Source organism: Pelmatolapia mariae, linkage group LG10_11 (assembly GCF_036321145.2).
Source record: "Pelmatolapia mariae isolate MD_Pm_ZW linkage group LG10_11, Pm_UMD_F_2, whole genome shotgun sequence".
In the NCBI taxonomy this organism is placed as follows: domain Eukaryota; kingdom Metazoa; phylum Chordata; class Actinopteri; order Cichliformes; family Cichlidae; genus Pelmatolapia; species Pelmatolapia mariae.
Genome location: NC_086236.1, coordinates 60,077,900 through 60,093,628, shown reverse-complemented (window position 1 = coordinate 60,093,628; position 15,729 = coordinate 60,077,900). Strand labels below are relative to the sequence as shown.

General features: G+C 38.9%; 2 protein-coding genes across 2 annotated transcripts; one reads left to right on the top strand and one right to left on the bottom strand.

Moving 5' to 3' along the window:
* Window positions 1-2,049: 2,049 nt before the first annotated feature.
* Window positions 2,050-5,642, top strand: rbp5 (retinol binding protein 1a, cellular). The gene is made up of 4 exons (XM_063486844.1): window positions 2,050-2,414; window positions 2,812-2,996; window positions 4,453-4,554; window positions 5,368-5,642. Exons 1-4 carry the CDS (start codon window positions 2,339-2,341, stop codon window positions 5,419-5,421), a joined length of 417 nt encoding a protein of 138 aa, XP_063342914.1. The 5' UTR covers window positions 2,050-2,338; the 3' UTR covers window positions 5,422-5,642.
* LOC134636721 (tumor necrosis factor receptor superfamily member 5) lies at window positions 5,367-15,680 on the bottom strand. Its single transcript, XM_063486843.1, has 8 exons — window positions 15,317-15,680; window positions 15,048-15,173; window positions 14,150-14,296; window positions 13,944-14,037; window positions 13,464-13,540; window positions 10,035-10,145; window positions 8,009-8,137; window positions 5,367-6,896 (listed from the first exon to the last, which is right to left on the bottom strand). The coding sequence occupies exons 1-8, from the start codon at window positions 15,375-15,377 to the stop codon at window positions 6,718-6,720; spliced, it is 924 nt and encodes a 307-aa protein (XP_063342913.1). The 5' UTR covers window positions 15,378-15,680; the 3' UTR covers window positions 5,367-6,717.
* Between the last annotated feature and the right edge of the window lie 49 nt (window positions 15,681-15,729).

Genomic DNA, 15,729 nt, shown 5'->3' with positions numbered 1-15,729 from the left:
GCGGGCTGTGTGTACACTTTCTGTGCTGCATCTTTATTTATGTCTGTTCTCCAAGATGAAACATCAGAACCTATAAGGCATGCAACACTGATGGGAGCTTCTCCCTGTTTGCAGTTCGAGCAGGAAGGATTCAGCACTGGTTTTCATTCAGGAGGGAAAAACATTTTCAATTTCGCTTTACTTCTGTTTGCATAAAGAAAACCGGTGTCAGGTTTTAATTTTAGTGAAACCTGAGCAGTAGTAGTATGAATCTTACACAGTTTTAGCAAAACTATACAAAACCATAAACATTCTCTTTTGTTTTTATTTATTTTTTATTTTATTTTGCATTTATTCAATTTCTAAAGCTTCACTGGGTTGGAACATTTATAAACTCATCAAATTCATTTTCAGTTAGAAGCATTAATCAGACTTTTTCTGCCTCTCTGGAAGTTTCACCCACAGCAGGTGTTATTAAATTTGTATTTTCTACTCTAGTTTTTATTTTTGTTTTGTTTTTAATTTTTTGTTTTGAATTCAGTTTATTGTCAGAGTGGCTTTGCTTGTTTCAGTTTCCTTCTTATTGTTTGAAAATGTTTAGTTTTAAATGAGTTTTTATTAATTTCAGTGTTACTTTTAGTCTTTTTAAGTATTATTTTAAGGAAAATCCCCACAGTCATTACAACAAATCACATAACTTACTGAAAGTATTTGACTCACAGTCATGCAGTCATGATAGAAAATCTTACTAAATTAGCACATCCTAAAACTAAGGATATTTTCTCTAAAATTATTTATTTGAGTTCACAAAATTGTTTCAGTTTCTATTTTCATTTTTTCTTACATTTACCCAGTTTCACACACATTTATTTCTGTTAGCAGAAACCAACAGACTGCTCAGACCTCCTTTAAATCTCAAATTGATACTGATTATGTTAATATTAACTGAATAATACTAACAAGTGTGCTGGAGTCTAAGCTAATTTTGGTATTGATCTGATACCAAGTAAATACAGGCCCAGCATTGGCGATACCAGCTGCAATACTTTTAATTTATAAAGGCAGTTGTAGAGGAGAGCAGGGTGTCATGACATATAAGATAAATCACTGTTATGAGATAGATTCTGAACAAACTGTAGCAACCACTGAATCAGAATCAATAATGACTTAATAAAACAAAACACACCTTTCAGCTTTTCATGTATTTTGAGTTTGACCTGGAATTTAAAAGTGATCTGGGTCAACTTCAGTTGTTTAAATGTGCTATAGGCTGTAAATAAAATAGACACAAAAACGTTCAGACATTTTTATAGTGCATGTTTGAAGTATATGCACTAGTTCAATCCACTGTTGGTACTGATACTATAGGTATTTGGATTGATGGGAACTCTTTTGGATGGAACACCCTTGGGAGAAAGCAGAAGAAGGCACACAGGTAAGAGACACAATCTGGCCCTTTAAAATGTTTCACTGGTTAACTATGAACTTATTTTCCTGCCTCTCACCTGTTGGCGTAACAAAACTTGCTATACTATATATACTAAACTTCATCAGTACCAGTTGGGAGGCTACCAACAAGGAAACACCTACAAAAGCATCAATCAGTAAAACATGAAAAACCTCTGTGAGTTTTCTTTTGTATAAATAGGGTCAGAGTTAGCCATGTGTACTGAAGAGGACGTTCATTAAAACCAGCCAATCAGAGGAAAGCTGGCTTAAATGGAGAAAACAGCCTTTTTGAGAGGAATGATTAAATGAGGTCTGTACCAAGGCCGGTACAAAGTAAATAAGGACCATTTGGAACATGCAAAACTTCTTTAGTATGGTCAAAGAATAAAAGATGGCGCTGGAAATGAGCATATCAGGTTATCCTTGATGTCTCTTTGTTCCTCGCTTTGACTTTGTGCTGCTCAGCTGCTAGTGCACGAGCATACCCGTTTACTTAGTGCATCAACCAACCCTCTGCATGTCTGGGATCCGAAGCGCCGCCTCTGCTTGCAACTGATCCCTCTGAGAAAAGCATTAGTAAAGATGAATGAACCTCCCCCTGCATGAGGTCCTGGAGAAAAAGCCCCGCTCCCTCCCTGGAAACGATTGCATATACTGAGCGTGAGTCACCACCAGAGTTGCATATTTGGAGCAGCTTGCAGCATAACCGAGCACCAAACTCCAGCAACAATCTGCAACAGGCAGCACTCATTTTACGCGCATTCCCGTCAAATCCGGGTCCATTGTCCAAAACGTTGCGCAACTGAAAGTGATATCACAGGAACCGGCAGCTAGGGACTGGAGGAAAAGCAAGAACGAGGAAAAACGGGGATTTCTGGAGTTTCGGAAAGAACAAAGAAGAAGAAAAAAAATGGCAAAACCTAATTACAGCGGCACTTATCATATGGTGGAACAGGAGAATATGGATTCCTACCTCGGAGCTTTGGGTACAAATCTTTATACAGTATTTTAAATACTTTTGTAATCTTCAAGCGCGTTGCTTTTTGTAACAGATGTGCAGTTAAAACCCTCCAATGTAACAATAATCTTTCATGTCTTTTATTTTTTTTAATTATTCATATGTTCACTGACTCGTTGCCATTAGGTTACTTTAAAATGCAACCTTAAGTGTCTGATTTAATGGTGAGGACCATCTTTATTTGCTGAAGCACATTAGTGTAATGAAATCACCACCTTGTCCTCTGTGTGACCCCTGGACCCATTCACTCCCTCACACTGTGTGTCCCCTCTGCCTGCAGTGTGTGTGAGAGAGACACAAAAAATCTGCTTTACTGAACTAACAGACTGTGGCTCATGCTACAACATCTCTCTTTCTTCTCTTAGATGTTAATTTTGCTCTGAGGAAGATCGTCTGTCTGTTGAAGCCCACTAAGGAGATCACCCATGACCCGGCCACAGGAACCATGAAAATCCGCACACTCACCACCTTCAAGAACTTCAACATGGATTTCACTATTGGAAAAGAATTTACTGAGGACCTTGGGCCAGTGGATGGCCGTGTGTGTCAGGTACGTGTTTTGGTTTTTCCAAATGTGCACATCGGCATGTTTGAACATGCACGCAGGTTTAACATTACATTGATTTTATTAAGTCATTACTTGTTATACAAGTTTGATTTGCATGCTTAGTGTTCAAACAAAGTCAGCACACCTGCTGAGTTTTTTTTCCATAGCCGCTACTTGCTGTTTAGAGGAGGGCTTAAGAATTGCAGTAATGTACATTAACTCCACAATGATTTTGAAAAGGTCCAAGATAGGAGGAGACCTTGTGCTTGAAAGTTTGTGAACTCTTTTGGATTTTCTAAATAAATATGTTTGTCACATAAGCATTTAAAGCAGATCTGCGGTGGAAAAATATGTAATGTAGTTTCACTTGCCAAGGTGAAACTGGGTGAGGTTTCATTGCTTTGCATGATGATCAGGTGTGAGTGGGACGGGAATCGAAGGTCAGATGTCCAAAACACGAATGTGCATCACAGCCGGAATAGATGCGGTTCCTCAGAAAAGGATTTGTTGATGCTCATCAGGCTGTGAAGGCTAAAACCACCCCTAAAGAGTTTGGTCTACACCAAAACACAGTCAGACAAATGATGGAAATCACAGGTTGTTGTTGCCCTTCCCAGGTGTAGTCAACCAACAAATATCACTCCAGGAGCAACATCTAAAAACTTAAGGGCCTCTCTAACAGTGACAATCTTCAGCTTACTGAGTCTGACATCAGCAGAACTTTAAACAGCAATGGGGTGTGGAGTAGGGCTACCAGAAGAAAGCTGCTGATCTCCATTTGCAGGTTGCAAAAGATCTAATTGAAAAACCAGGACACTGAACTATAATTCGGGTAAAGATGATATTGAAGCAGAGCTTTTTGGTATAAAATGAGAAACCTGTTTAAATGAAGGAAATGTTGGTGGTGGCCTGTTTCGCTGTTCTTAGTTGTCTTTTTCTCATTAATGAAGCAATGAATTCTGAATGATGCCAGCAAACTCTCAGGGAGGTGACAGGACGCCTGTCCGTGGACTAAATCCCACGAGAATGTGGGTCATACAACAAGATAATGGCCTCAAACTCACAAGTTCCCCCATCAGAGCGAGGCAAAGAAGAATGAAGATGTAAAATTTTTTTTTTGTAGTCATTGCTGTCTACATGATACAAAAAAATGCAAAGGTTTGTTAATTTTTTCCACTCAGAGATCATTTTTCTCAGCGAACAAACCAGAGTCAGACTTTTATAATCTTATACATATAAATTTTTTACTTAAATCCACTTGCATAAAAATCTGATGTTTTTCATCACATGTTTGAACAAATGAAGTATATTTTAAAGGGTTCGTGACCTTTCACGGATCACTGTATTAGTCTCCCCTCTTTGCGCTGCACAAAGCTTCTTGTCTCTGTGTGGCTAAGCGTTGTGTGGGCTACTGTACATGCTAATGTTTCACACTAACGGCATCTCTGTGGTTACACAGACTACAGTAGATTGGGACGGAGACAAGCTGGTTTGTGTACAGCGAGGCGAGAAAGAGGGACGAGGCTGGACGCACTGGCTGGAGGGCGACAAGCTGCATTTGGTAAGGATGTACGAGGGGAACAAGAGGACAGTGCAGAGAGAAAGCAAGGAAGAGGGAACAAGGAAAATGAAAGCTTAAAGGGAAGTGATGGAGAAATTGATATGCTAAATGAGGGAGGGTATTCAAATAAGGCAAGTTTTAGAAGTTATTCATTGGCTAATTCTGTTACCGTCTTTGTGTGAAGAGGTTTTTATTAAGAGGTCAGTGGAGTTTGTACATGCCTAAGGCCAAACTACGACCTGACAAAGGAGTACACACAAAGGAGGCAGAGAAGCCCTGAATGCACGTCTTTATGGAGTGAAGCTCAGAGGCACTTTTGAGCTCAAACAGTTCAAGCTCATAGCTTATCTTTCATTACTGGTTACGTTTTCAAACAATCTACATTGTTCCGCTAAAAAGCTCTCACGAGGTTTTTTTAATACCTTTGTTGCAGTTGGGAGAAAACAATGTGTTGTTGATGCTAAACTCAAGAGAGAATTGGGAAAGAAATGCCAGCTAGGATCAAGACTTATAATGGTGGGTTTTGGAGGTTACACAAAGCAGGGGAAGGGAACAGTGAGGGACTAATAAAGAGGTGGAGGAGGAAAGTAGAGAGCGGGCTGAAAAGACCTGGTGAATAGATGGTGAGAGAGTAGAAGACGGATTATGAGGTCAAAGGATGAGAAGGAGAGAGGTGGGGTGGAAATGGTGTTCTGGATACAATCCCAGTTTTGTGCTCGTCTTTAATGTGCCAAATGTTCTTGTTGTTTCCATTCATTTACACCCTCCCACCTCATGTTTTTTTTTCTCTTCTTTTCCACCTCCTCTCTGCAGGAGATGAGAGTTCAAGGAATCAAAGCCAATCAAGTCTTCAAGAAGGCTAACTGAAGTCACAGGAAATGTTTTACAGCGAATAATCCTATTAAAACAAAGTAGCCGGTACAAGAGTCATGTTTATAGCATTTTTATTATAATCAGCAGTACTGAATATTGAAAACAGAACATGAACTGAATATGTCTGATGGGTTTAACAAAGAGAAGAGAGCAGTTTGGCAGAATGACTGCTTCCTTCCCCATATTGCACAATGTTATAAAGAAGTCATAATTCATACATCTGTCGTGTTTCTATTCCGTGTCTTAAATTATACAAAGTGTGTGTGTGTTTGTTGCTGCTTCATATTTAAAGTCATTTTCACTCATGAACTGCAGCCCTGAACTTTTACAGAAAGTACCAAAGTAAAAAAAATGTAAAAACAACAACAAAACAAAAAAACTGTCTGACAGAGTCAGATCAGACATTAGCCTTTAACCTCCTGTTCCCTGGTTCAAAGTCTATGTGAAGCCGACTATTTACTGACGTGTGCTCCATGGCAGAAAGGAAAACTTGAATCAGTGTGTTCATGCACATTATAATGATTTACATATACAATACATTCAAATCTGAATTACTGACTTAAGTTGGAACAATATAAGTTAAACAACTCAATATATACAGATTCCATTAAACGATCAGGCTAGCAGTAGATTTCCCACTATCAACAAATCCAAGGAAAAGCTACAAAGATTCATATATTTTCTGATTTCACTATCTTATAAGCGATAAAACGATTTGTTCCTATAAAGAAAGCGAATCTTTTTAAAGCAAAGAAAAAGCCTCTGGTCATCTGGATACCTAAAAATGTTTTTGAAATGGGTGGAAATGATGCTATTTTTGAAGGATTTATTCCCGCTGCTCAAAAATACTCATAGCAGCAGCAGGATGTGGGATGATGAAGGATGATGTCACGCACTGCGTCAGTTTGGCTCGCTTAAAGAAGTAAACTATATTAGGCTCTGTTTGTTACTATCACCGCTTAATTTGTTTTGGTCATTTCGTGAGAATTGCTGTAGTAACAAAACTAAACAAAAAGAAAACGTTTCAGATTATTCCTGAGAACAGGACACCACTGTGCATCACCAGTGTTTTTTCAGCTGTGCGGTCAGGACAGCACAGAAATGTCACTTCATTTGAGAGGAAATTCTCATGAGTGTCCTGCAGGTGGCATCAGTCAACCTTCAAGGGACGTGAAAGAGAGCCCAGTCTCTCTCTTTTGGTATTAAAAAGGTTTAAAGGTCTTGAAAAGAACTGCATTGTCTCCGATCCAGTGAGGGTCTGAGGTTGGGTAAGTATGCCGTTACACTGGATTATGTCCCACAGTACTCGTCCTCCTGTGGCTCGGATTGCGACCTGAAGAAGTTGTTGCAGTAACCCGCGTTTCCATTCATGTTACTGGATTCGACAAAGGAAACGGAAGCTTTCAGTGGAGTTATGGGGTGGCTGGTGTTCAAGGAGTCCTCTGTGCAGGAAATGACCAAAGGATCATCTGAGGAGAACGATAAAATCATTAAGTGTGACCATCCTTCACTGGAAATGCAGTTTTGCACTTTATGAGCTGCAATGTTTGTAAGATTAATGTAAATGAGTTCCTGAGAAACTGCAGAAATGACCAACATATGGCATCCAGCTTCAGTGCTGTATCACATAGATCAGGGGTGTCAAACATAAGGCCCCAGGTCCAGAGTTGGCCTAGGAAAGACCCCAATCTGGCCCACTGGATGGCTTTGGAAGCTTTTAGACCTTTTCTACCGATAAAACCCTCCCTCATGGCCATTCACAATACACCAAAATAATTAATTTCTAGAGTTGTGTAATTTTATGCGCATTCTCACGATCTAAGCTCAAAAACTCATGGTGACACCAGAGCAGCACTCCTTTACCATGTAGAAAAACTGAGTCATACTGTTGAAATTGTGGTTCTTTGTCCTATTTAAAGTTATCTCATTGATTAAATGTGTAGTTCAACTTTTCACACTGACAGAAATTGTAGTTTCACCCATCTGGCCCACATAAGATCAAAGTCGGCTGTATGTGGCCTGCGATATAAAAAGAGTTTCACATCCCCAGCATAGATGAAGCAGGCTTGTCCTACATGATTTAAGGCCGTGTTTTGACAATTTTAGGGGGAAATGCTGTTTTGATTATCAACCAAGGCTGCCACAGTCTCACCTAGGTGTTGAATTAAGCTGAGATCATTGGAGATTTATTATTGACATAAATTGTTCTTGTATTTCTGCAATCACTAATTCCAATGTCAAACACTAAGTGTGTGGAGAGATAACTGAGTTGTTTTAGGCATTATGGGGCTGTGCTTAGAGTAGATACAATGCTGAAAAACAATCATTATAGTGAAATTAATAACAATAATGTGCAACAAGCCAAGCATGTCAGCAAGGTTTTATAACTGGCACTAAATACGGGTGAAAGATTTTTACAGAAAATGATTTTCGAGCCTAAACAAGTGGACTGCTGCACCAACACAAGTCTTGGGGCACTTTTGTTGCACGCAGTGACTTTGTTTCAAACTTAAATCCTGCTGTTTGAGAAGAAGTCTGTAACATTATTAAATGATGTAAAAGAGTCGATGTGATTCTTCACCTTCGTTAAAAATTGGTAACTTGCAGTCGGACATGATGCAGGTTTCTTGGCAGTAAGAAGGCTGCTCTCGAGGCATTACATCTGGAATGGGAACCACTGCTACCGGAGTAACACAAATACTGGATCGAGCTGTCACACAGACATCACAAATCACAAGAAAAAAAAGGCATTTTAGTCTTATGCTCACAAACATGCACAAAACATACAAATAATTCCACCAGTTGGACTTTAGATGGCACTATAACCTCCCCAAAACCCCCAAAATCCAAGTGGTTGAGCTTGACCAAAGCACCTCCATGTAAAAAAACACCAGTCACTGGTCATTAGAGTCACGACATTGTGTCCCTTCACTATCTTTTCAGCATCTGTGTAAACTTTGTTCTGAGTGAGCTCTGAACAGCTCTGAGATACAGACAAGCAAACCAAGGTTGTTAGAGTTCCCGAGACTAAACAGAACATTAGCCATAAACAGGTTACTGAATTATTTTTTTTAAAATCCACTTTTAGTCTTTGTCAACTTTGTTCAGTTTGTCAACACAACTAGCTCGAGGAGGCATTTTAATTACGCTTGTTTACTGAGACCGGGGTTTCTACATGACTGTGAAATAATTGCGCATGTTGCAATAACTGCTGTAAACTAACCCCTGACTAATAGTGACCATTTCACAACAAAAGAAAGGAAAACTAATACTAACACCAAACAGTTTTAAACAACATACACGCCAATGAAAATAACCGGTCTGTAACGAGACTCAGGAAATGACTGATTAAATAAAAACCCACAGAATTAAAATAAATTCAAAACTATAATTACTCTGAAGTGTTTCTAAAACAAGACTCAAACAAGTGGCATTAAGAAAAAAACTTTCTGAGCAAAGAGAAACTTCCAATTTATACCACATACTGAAAAAAACATAGCAATAAATTATTACTAGAAAACAAAACTTTGAGCTGCACAAACCAACATATATAGTATATTCATACTATCTACTGTACTGAGTTGGCAGTAAAAATCCTAAAGATAAGTATCTCCAAACCTCAGAAGATAAAACTGAAACTGTATGCATGGCAGGATATTATGAGGCTATGAAAAAGGAAACTTGCATTTTGGTAATTTCTCTAGTAATAAGCCTTTGATATATCCACGTGCAGATATGTGGAAAATACAGGCATTATGTCATGAAATCAAAGGATCTTAATGGCTCAGAATCACTGTCTCAAAGTGAACCTTATCACTCTTAAACTTTTCCCACATGACTGTACAAAGAGTAACAACTGGTGCTTTCAAAAGTAACACACACCCCTTCCTGTAATATTAGCAAAACGGCACACACGCTCTCTAAGACAATAATTATATTCTGTGAGTTCATCAGTGATTTCCAGTACTAGCACATTGTTTCTGTGGAAATAAAACAAATGTCACTGAAATACAAGGGTAGCCAAAATAATAAGTTGTGTGACTGTGCCACATACGTAGGAATTGTTTCTCAGTATGAGCTGTCTGCCCGTGAAGAGTGCGTCACATTACACCAAATAACTGTGTCAGCCTGAATATGTACAGGATGTGGTTTCCTCATTGAGACAGTCATGTTCGCTAAAGCTTCTCGAGCATCAGACTCGGCTGCTGCTTTCTTAATCTGTCAGAGAGTTCAACTACATCATATCCTTTTCAAGCGAAAAGAAAAGGAGAAATTAAACTTACTTTACATGAAAGATCACATTTTAATATTCAAAAAATCCAGTCTGCAAATGTAATATTAGGTTTCACTGAGGTTTTGTTATTAATACCCTGCAAGGAAACAGTGGGAGGCCATGTTTGAGAGAGATAAGCAGTGACCTTCAACTGTAAGACTTCAAAGCCAGTACCCTCTCACTGTTGTGGCTTAAAGCATGAGTAGTTACTGCCAGTGGGTGGGCTTACACGCACATCATTTTGCCGCCTCTTCAGGAAGACTTTAAACAATTATGAGAACAAGTGTGAGAAAAAGTGGCAAACACGCCCATCCGAGTGACGTGTCGTACACACCTGCTTTGTACGTTTTGCATTTCTTTCTCCAGAGGATGAAAATCAACGCGATGACGATTGCGGTCAACACGAGCCCTGACCACAAACCTGCTGGCAACATCCAGTGACAATCTGGAAAACAAAGAGAAGAAAATGTTCTTAGGGCCATGCCAAGTACATCTACAGTGGGTTGTTCACCTGATTACACAATAAATTTTCACAAGCGTAATATAACTTCTGGGAAACTTAAAGTGGGAGGGAGTGATTACTGATTACGACTCATGTTTCTTCATTAATAAGGTAGTGAGTGAAATGACTGTGACGAGGAGAAACTTGATATTTTTCTGACTTTATCAAAGAAATAAAAAGACTGATTATAGTTAGTGAAAGATTATATGCATTTCTTTTTGAATTTGCAGGTGGTGACTCATGATCCGTGGAAGCTCACTTAAAGAAAACTCTTTCTGGTGAAGTGCCAACATGTCTAAGCAGCATTAATACTTAATAAATAAATCCACTCCAGAACAGTTAAATAATTTGTAACATACAGCTTTATGGACTGTGTTCATAAAGCAATGATATCTACAACAAAATATCATAAGGTGTAAATGTGCTGTATAAATATGACAAGCAAATTTGTTAATCACATTGCTGATTATATGTTGAATACATGTTTAAAATAATATTTTGAAAGATATAAATTATATGAATTCAATTTAATTCAGTTTTATTTTATTTATGTAGTCACATATAATCATATAATCACCACAACAGTCGCCTAAAGATGCTTTATACTGTAAGGTGAAGAACCTAAAATAATACAGAGAAACCCCAACAATCAGACGACCCACTACAAGCAAGCACTTTAGTGACATTGGGAAGGAAAAACTCCCTTTTAACAGGAAGAAACCTCTGGAAAACCAGGCTTTGGTAGCGATGGCCATCTGCCATGACTAGTAGGAGATGAAGGGAGGGAGCCAAGACAAAAGACGTCAGTTCAATATATTTTCAAGCATTCACTTACTGACTGTACAGCAGGTTAAGCTGCTTCATCATTCAATTCAGTTCAATTTTATATGTATAGTGCCAAATAAGGTAATAGAACAATCAGATGACTTCCCCATCCATGAGCAAGCAATTAGTGACAGCGGGAAGGAAAAACTCCCTTTTAACAGGAGGAAACCTGGCTCAGGGCAGCCATCTGCCACAGCAGGCTGGGGATGAGGGGACAGAAACAGGACAAAAGACACGCTTAGAAGAGAGCCAGAGATGAACGAAAACTAATCATTAAACACTGAGAGTAAAAAGAGGGGAGTGAAGAAGAAACACTCATCTTGGGAAGCCCTCCACAGCCTGTAGGAGCTTTATGGTAATGCAGCAAATAGTGTATAACTATTGTGTATAACTCATTATAGAGTTATACACTATTATATTTTAAAATATATTGGATTAAATACTAATTTATGCTGTTTTTTCTACATAAGAAGATGAAAAAGGTAAACCGGACTCTAATTTAAACCTTTTTAGGTTAAATTTAGACTTCAACATTAGACTTATGTGTGAGTTTCACTACCGATCTGACTCAATTTAATGGAAATAAGTGTTTAAGGGGCAAAATGTGCATTTTATGAAACCTGAAAGTAGGCTTTAAATCTTGCATAACATGACTATATTTAAAATGTGATAAACACGTCCCCACCCCCCTCTCATTATCACCCCAGCAAATATCACAGTAGTTAAAAGAAGTCATCTCATGGGATATTTGGACTTTTATGACTTGATTCATTGTCTGGAGTATATTTAGACATTTCAGCATGTCTGTATTCTTTGTCTGTGTGCTTCTTCTGCCCCCTCTTTTTTTTTTAGCTGCTCAAAATTCAATGCGCCTCACAAAAACACTTCCTGTTAAACAATGCATGTGGCTTCATGCTTTCCCAGAAGTGACTTTGATAGGTGAATTTGTTTTTAGTACTGAAGCAAAAGAATGTCTTCCTTTGGTTTCATTAAAAAGAAATACCACTGAAAAATAAGGCTCGGCGGGGTCGCATGCAAAATCATTTTAACCACATAAGCTTCGCGGTAATGTGGATGTTCACAGGAGGTATTTTAAAAACGTTGATGATTTTTGAAGTTTTCTGCTGACACCACCATCAAACTGATTTTTAATCCAAAAAACTTTAGCCAAAAGAAAAATGATTATTTCCATATGCCATTACTTATATTTGGTGGTGTGGCTCTGCTCTGGGACTTCTCTGCATTTCCATGCTCAGATGGGGAAAGCCTACGGTGAAAAGAGCAGCAGCAGGACCCCCTCACAGAACAAAACTAACATCGATTACAACAAACATCACATGAATTGAGTCAGACGTAGCGTGAAAAGAAGGAGCTGGGGTTGCAAAGTAGCTCACACTGCAGCTATAAACAGGCTAAAGCAGTCTAAATAGGACACCCTACTTAAGATTTGTCAGTTTGAAGCACAGAAGAGTGTCAGCTGATGTGTGCTGATATTAAGATCAGCCGTTATCAGCTGATCTACTGGGACTGTGGGCTGAGCTCAGCTTAGTAGCCTTCCTGAAGTAATGCTAGGCTCAGTTTGTGGTTTAGATGTTTCCGAAAGAAAGTTAAGCACCTCTTAACCTTCTAAAATTAAAATCTAAGGTGGTGAGCTAGTTAAGCAATATACGTTCTTAACATCAGGGTGATAACAGGTCAAAAATTAATACCGAAATACAGCCTCACAGGGTTACTGATGTGGCCATACACCACAGCACTCTGCTACCTAACAAGTACTACTCTCTTCTTGTCAGTGCCTTGAAAGTATCTGCCCTAAACCCATGTTTCTTCAGAGAACTACACCAACTCATGGTACAAAGACCCAACTGAGGCTTCAATATCTTGCTCAAGAAGAACATCTTGCTTCAACAAACTGACTGGAGAAGTTTGGGAGTGCACCACTCACCTTCTGACCGCTCTAGCTCTTAGAGTTTATTTCTTTTTTAAGCTTGAGGATCAAAATTTCAGATTAGTTAAATGGACCACACAAATACTCTTTGTCTCGCATTTAGTTGTTGGAATTTTACGCTGGCTGACTGTGAGGCTGCTTGAGTGGCACATTAATTTAGTGTTATTTGCTGCTCACGGCCTCCGACTAGATATGATGTTTGGTTTTTAAGGCAAGCTATAGATGTAGTGAGCGTGAGCCAGAGCAATATTGAGGTCCAGTGGGATAAACTATAGCTACTACTTTAATTTATTTTACATGAAAAATGTATATATTAGTAATTTTGCATCAATACATCTTCAACTTCCTTTCTTAATAATAGGTCATGTTACAGGAACATAACGTCAACAGGAACTCAGTGAATCACTCGGCATAAGAGCATCCGCTGACAACTCCATCTCTCTCTTTTTTAAATGAGATCTCAAACACTGATAAAGCCAGAAACTTACCAGATTTGAAGTTTCCACAAACTGCATCGCTTTTATTGTCTCCTGGAATTTTCAGCACTCTTCCATAGTCCTCACATCTAAAAAAATAACAACAACAAAAACAGGTAAACACAATAAATATTCACAAAATCGCATGTTATAGGGTTTAAAAAACAACAACAAAAAACCCCAAACTGGACAAGCTTTTCCAACGAAAACTGTGTTAAAGGGATGTAAAAAAAATGCCTCCTACAAGCATGGGAAACTGCTTCAGCACAATTTTTACAGTCTGGATGAAATATATTTACAGTAGGTAGGATGTGGGATGTTGAACGTTTCGAGTTTGTAGACTGAGGACGCCAACCGAAACCAAGAGACTAATTTCTGCTCTGTGTCAATGGATGACTAATTCACTCACAGTCTACATAAAACACACAGTTCTTCAGATTTAATAATAACATAATAATAATAACAATGATAATAGTTGTAATGCAGTCTTGCCTGGTGTGAGGTTTACAGGGTGACTCGTAATCTGTTACGTTGCTGAAGGTCCCCTTTCCACATGGAGCACAGGTTACGTTACTCGTGCCATTGCCTGTAATGAGGAGTGACATTTATTCACCTAGCCTTGTGGCATTTTAGCTAAGAATGTGAAACATCACTGGAGAAAATTATCATTCATAACGATTTTTATAGTTATAGGTTACCTGGAGTCTTGACCCCTTCACCCACTTGGCAGCGGGTTACAGGCAGGCAGTGTTCACATTCAGCATCGTTGCAGTAGTAACCTGACACACACTTGCACACTGTGTTTGCTTCAGGTTTGCATTGATTGAGTGTCTGCTGTTTGTTACCTGTAAGAGCAAAAGAGAGACGTTTTTCTTTGCATTTAAGTCTGTGTGTGTGTGTAGATGGGGGTCGTTGATCTCCAGTTCAAAGTGTCAAAGTGGCTTGAACATAAAGAACAGTGAAAACCCACCTCACAGTTTCTGCGCTATGAAACATTTTGAAAGTGTTGAACTTGAAAATGTAACTTCCTTTATCGTCTTAAAATTGTCTCTTAACACAATTATCTTAACATAAATCTGAGCTAAGCTCTGTGGGCTTTACAGTTAGTTCAAAATGGAAATTCAGTTTAATTCAAGTTTCCCTTGAACTTTAATTACATAGCGCCAAATGACAACAACAGTTGCCACAAAATACTTGTGGACGCTGCAAAGAAACCCCAACAGTCAAACGACCCCTTATGAGAAATAAAGAAGATGTTAAAGAAGTGGATCTGTGAGCATGTGGTGCTGACGTGGACAAACAACAGCAAAGGATATATTATTACTTCATAAGTATAGATATCAAAAGCCATCAGCTTTCACAATCTGCATCATTATTGCACAGTTTCCTGCTGTCCAACAGTATATTTCTTTCTTTCTTTCTCTTGCTGTGAAAGCAGCACGCCTAGCTTTTTTGTATTTTGCATAGTAGAGTTCAAATACGGTCTTTCTAGTTCTATATCTTTGTATTCTTATTAGAAATATATTGGATTGCGGTTCTGTGTTTCTTTGACTGAGCTTCTAAGACTAGTGCTGCGTGTATGCCTGTGTAACTTACTGAGAAGGCATTGCTTGCAGAGATGGCATTTAGCCACATGATTTTGAGAGTCTGTGTAGAACCCACAGTCACATTTGGCACACTCGGTCTTTTTTGTGCCATCGCACTCTGTCTTCACGTACTCTCCTGACAAGGTGAAACAAGCAGACTTGTATATTAGACGTTGGTTAATGAAAATACGTTTTTTGAAGAATGCTGTGCAGCCTGTAAAGAAAGTTTGTTAACCGAGGAGAAGCGTGAGGAACTGAAGCATCGTCGTGTTCACTGACCTGCATTACAGCGTTGACAGCATTCCCCAGCACTAGACTTGAACTTATCTTTGTTGCACATTTTGTATCCTATTCGTCAACAGCCCTCCACCTGGGTGTAAACTCTCTAAACTGTAAAAGCCTGCGTCTTTTCAACCTGTTTCTATACCTGAAAATTGGCTAAATCGCTATCGTAGCTCAGAAGATAAAATCCAGAAGTGAAATCTGTCGATCGCCTCGGCTTTTCTGATGATCACGCAGTTGCTGCTCAGGTTCTTCTGCCTCCACTCTATTTCTGACGTCTTGTCTCTGATTTGTTCCCCCTCCTCACTCGGTCTTACCTACTTCTCATGTCTTTTCTAGTCCTACACAGTGGAAAGCCCCAGTGACCCTCATCTGCTGTTTCCCCCCCTTCGCCTCTGTGTATCTCTGTC